This window comes from Limulus polyphemus, unplaced genomic scaffold (genome assembly GCF_000517525.1).
Source record: "Limulus polyphemus unplaced genomic scaffold, Limulus_polyphemus-2.1.2 Scaffold372, whole genome shotgun sequence".
In the NCBI taxonomy this organism is placed as follows: Eukaryota; Metazoa; Arthropoda; class Merostomata; order Xiphosura; family Limulidae; genus Limulus; species Limulus polyphemus.
In genome coordinates, this window is record NW_013665982.1 from 568,098 (window position 1) to 573,069 (window position 4,972).

Here is a 4,972-nt window from a genome sequence, read left to right on the forward strand (position 1 = left end):
CATATTTATCTTTCACTTTCAATGTATGATTCGGGTTATTTCGCTAGATATTGGACTTTTTCTAAAAATCATAACAACTAGCCCCGGTCTCCCCTATTCAGTTTAGTTGTAGTCTTATTTTATAAGGTTGACTTTTGCCTACCATTTAGGCTATTTTATTTACTTTTAGCTTTCTTTTAGTGCAGCTTATGGAGGGGGGACTCACATTGGACAAGTGAGAGAAACATTCAAGATACTGCAAAGAAAAAAATTATAATAATATATTTTCAATGTGTACACTCACTAATAGCTCATATACTGCATAATTCAATGGGGTAACATGAGCTAGACATTTGCTGAGTGATTTAAATTTTTTTTGGCTGGTTATTTTGATACGATACCTTATCACTTCTCACATAATAGCTTTTATCATTTGATGCTGCTCTCTATATGTGCAGTTATTTGCTTCCCACTAGCCTTGATACTCCCACCTACCCCACGTGTACTTTTGGTACAGCTGTGCTGTAGCAAGCAAGCAATCATGCAACAACACTCCAGGCACAGCTGACTCCCTCTGTTCTGTAGTATCCAATCTTCTCAATTTGGCATTGTTGTGTGCATATGCATCAAGTTTTGCTGATGTTTGCCTTGTCTTTTAAAATTAACAGTTTAATTTCTTACACAACTTTCTTAGTTGTTTCTAGTTTTTCTTTAATTTTTTTTTGTTTCTACTGTGAAACCTATTACTGTAGGTTGATATTTAATATCCACTCTCAATCAGATTATGAATTCTGAATTTCAAGTCACAATAAGTACTATGGTTGTTACTACTGCTATTGCTCTTCAACCTGCAGTTTCTCAGGCTTCATGCTTTTTGCTGAGGAGGTGTAGGTTTTAGTACATTGTGAATTGGAGTCCGTTATATGGCCTGCTGTGTCTCCTGATCTCAGACCAGATATTCTTTTTCTGATGTACCTGGACAGGACAATGATGATTTGGATAACCTATTTGTGTGTCTTCTTTATTTGCTGTGTAATCCCTTCTTGCACATGTGGGTGCTCCCAGACTGTCTTCAGTCTTTCTGAATATGTTGTAACAAGTTGGTTACCTTTTGTTTGTATCCCATGTGTCACATGATTCCTCTCCTTGTCTCTGTTATATTATGCTCTGCATCTAAGCTCTTTATATATATATTCATTCGTTTATTCTATAGTTTTTAACATTTAGTTACACACAAATTGATAAAGAAATCATAGTTTAGTTAATGCTGCCATAACTAAAATGGTGTTTAATATGTATATAGAACAGTTTAAAAATATTTTTGTAGTTTTCATTATGCATTGTGTATTCTTCCTAGAGTTTGCAGTTGAGCTTTACTAAGCTCATACTGTAGACAAAAGCAATGTAATAATATTGGTACTTTAATTTAAGTATGTTTGTTGCTATATGTGTGAATGAGTGTTTGTGAATTAAAGAAATATGGATACTTGTGTATATAGTTTTAATTTGAAGGTTAGGGATTTAATAATGTGTACGCCCATTAAACAAGCAGTTTTGTTTCATGCTGTTCATCCTATTGCTAGAAAAACATTCTGGGTAGATTTATAGGGAGACATGCAAATTCCTTGAAAAAATTACAGAAGTCTAGAACATACACATAAACAAAGTATGACAATAAAACCTGTTATCCTGGACTTTGGGCAGTATTAGTTTCACACCTCTGATGTCAAATCCCATTATTTGATTAGAATAGTCCAATAGTTGAACAGCAGTCACTAATCTGCATTAGCTGTCCCTAATTTTGAACTGACAGACTAAAGAGAAGGCAGTTAGTCAACAGCTAATGCAGATATAACCATTGTGTAGCTTTGCATGAATATCTAAAACAAACAGAATATAATATTCATACTTACTTTGTTAACTGTTTCATCTTTTTCTTTGCCACCAAGCATATGAAGCTCAACTTGATATACCAATGGAGTAACAGTTATAGTTGATCAATTTCTCTGTGTATCCTAAGATTGAATACACTATGACAAAATCACAAACTGCATCTTGTTGGGACATTGATCATCTAAATCGTCTAACTTTTAAGGAAATATTTTTGTAAACATACCCAGGTTTTTGATAATTCTACAAATGGGAAAAAAAACCCTATGTTGTTTGTCAATTACCTTAAAACTTTGTAAATGAAGTAGAACCCATAATGTTAGAGCAGGTAGAAATGTGGTTTGAATGCTCTTATGAACTAATGATAAATGTTCTTTAATATTTTTGCAGATTGAAATTTTGTTTGCAAGTGTTTTTTAAGCAGTTATTATAAAAGATGGACATATGTATATGTTGAATATGAATATTCTATTAACAATAATAGCTTTAACAGTAATATTTTGTAACTCTTTACATATTTTTATTTTATGCCAAAATATAGTAATGTTGATTATTTATCAGTTTCAAGTTTTCTCCTGGGGATGGACCACCAGTAGAGAGGTTGTGTCTGCAATGTCAACACAAACATCAGGTGATGTAATTGCAAAACTAGATTTGTTGGACAAACATTTTTCCCAAGTGTTTATCGTATTACAATAAAAGCTTATTTTTTAATGTCCTAGTTCACCTGTATATATGTATATGTATGTTACAAGAATTAGTCATTTTTTCAGAACAGTATCTTAAAAGTAAGCTGGAAAAGTTTAATCTTTAACCGGTATATTTTCAATAATGATCAAAATGTTTGACGTTGTGGAAAGCTGTAATCTCACCAAATACAAGATAAGCACCAGTCATCCAATAGCAACTGTATTCCATGATGATTTAAATTGACCAATCTCAGAACTAAAGTACAAATTACATTTTTACTGCACATGATATCATTCATCATTGTCAATTTTGAAAATTATATTAAATTTAGAATGTTTAATAAAGATTATTAGTTTCAGTATTTAAACATAATGATTCTTTTCTATCTGAAGTAGCCTTCTCATTACTTTTTATAACTTTGACCATTGTTCTTTTGTAATTTTTGTCTTTAAACTGACTTTTTTGTAACTATCACTTTTACAAATTTCATTTATTAATTCATTTACGATGTCAATATTCACCACATTTTACTTGTCAAACATTGTTGCTCTTTCTGTTCACTTCACAAGTTCACTAAACTAATTTTTTGTGACTGAGCCTGTAAATTGTTGTTGCTTCTTCTTCTGTTTTACTAATTTCTCAGGACTGGCTCTGTTAGCTGTCGTTACTTTCTCTGTTCATCTTATAAATCAGTGTTGTACTAATTGTTATAATCCTTCTATTTATCCCCCAGTGGTCTTTGAATTATTATTATTATTATTTGGAAGTAAACCTGTATCGAACTTCCTGTTGCTCCTTTTTTCCATTTCCCAAATCTGAGTGAACTAAGCTTTTGGGATTGGTTCTGTAAGTTGTAACTAATTATCACTGCAAGAAGAGTTTCTGTTATCAGTGGTCCATGGTCTGGGTCCTGCTTGAATTTGTGAACTCTCCCTTCAGCAAAGGATATTTTGTTCTATATGAAGTAATTTTTGCTGTTCACAGTCACAGTTGCTTACTTTTTTATGGTAAATTAGAGTATGTGTAGTATGATGTATGAGCACATTTAGCATGGTAAATAAACATACTTGGATAGTTGAACATGAGATTCTTGTTCTGTACTAGGAATTTTGCTCAGTATTTTGGGACATTTCCATAGTTTGTTCAAGTGTCATAAACTCTTAGTCTCGCTGATACTTTTTGTTCTAATCCTGTTTAATTTTTTTGGAAATCAGTAATACATCCTTTTCAATAACCCTTCTGCTTCTTTTTCTCTGATTTACTTTATGTTTCCATATAGTGAATTTAATCATTTCATTTTATTTTACAGTTGTATGTTTCTCTAAACATATCTTTACATGAATAATTCTTTTTGTTTCTTATGCCTTCCCATTTTATACTGAGGCATTATAAATGCATCATTTTGATTTATTCTATTTCGTTGTAACATTATTCTTTCATTGGGTGGGTTCTTTTAAATTATTTGGTAAAAATAAGGTCAAATACAGTCTACATAATGATAACAAATTAGTTCATTTCTTCCTTAATGTTGGGTACAAGCTGCTATTCCTTGCACATTGTAGGCCCTTGTTCACAAATAATGTTTTCACTTTCAAATTCTGTGGAGATTTACCACTAATGGTACTACAACTAAAGTACAAATCAATGAAGAAACTAAATTTATGTGATAATAAATACAAATCTAAATACTTCACTCTTGTGGGGCACACTCATACCACTTCATTATTAAAATCAACTACCAAATAGTACAAATATTAACATCAATAAGTGTTGAGATGGCTATAATGGTTTCAAATAACTATGGTTATAATCTAAATTCAGGAAGAACTTAAAATACAATAACTCATTTAAAAACCTTTTGTGATGTATATATCATTGTTTTATAATTACTCAAATCCACTGAATCCTTGGACTTTGAAGTAACTTATATTACCATCAGTTGAAAATGGTAGAACTACGAATCCTGTATGCTTTCTAGAGACAGGTAGTTCTTTGTGTACCATTTCTGTCAGTGTCTTCCTTCTATAGATAGGTGGACCAATATGGGCAGCAAACCTGCATGACAAACATTTTCTGTCATCTATGTTACAGCAAATTGGAAATGAAGAACACAGCTATGGAACAGCAAAGAGGATGATTGGAATTTTGAATGTAATTTTAGAAGTATGTTGATAATTTCATTTATCAGTATTGCAGACTTAAGCAAAAAAGTAATTTAATGTAAAAAAAATGTTTTGAATTTTGTTTTCTTATGTTAAGCATAGATATTTTAATCATAATTTTTACTTAAGGTTAGCTACGTCAGTGTTACACTGTAGAATAGAGGAATACATTCTTTGTTTTGTTTTTTAACAGTTATGCTACTAGTTAAATTATGTCAACACATTCAGCAGATTGTAGTTGCCCAAAAATC

General features: G+C 31.4%; 1 protein-coding gene across 8 annotated transcripts in view; it reads left to right on the plus strand.

Annotated features, from left to right (window-relative positions):
• The window catches only part of LOC106457777 (tRNA (guanine(26)-N(2))-dimethyltransferase-like), a 52,279-nt gene that overhangs the window by 26,000 nt on the left and 21,307 nt on the right, over positions 1-4,972 (plus strand). For 2 of the 8 annotated variants that reach the window (XR_002610250.1, XM_022383806.1), the window contains 2 exons: positions 2,431-2,500; positions 4,592-4,722. Coding sequence is in view for 7 of the 8 variants with exons in the window: in XM_022383806.1 (XP_022239514.1) it covers positions 2,431-2,500; positions 4,592-4,722 (201 nt within the window). In the remaining variant the exon portion in view is untranslated. The other 6 variants (XM_022383808.1, XM_013917221.2, XM_022383805.1 and 3 more) reach the window with 5 other exon arrangements.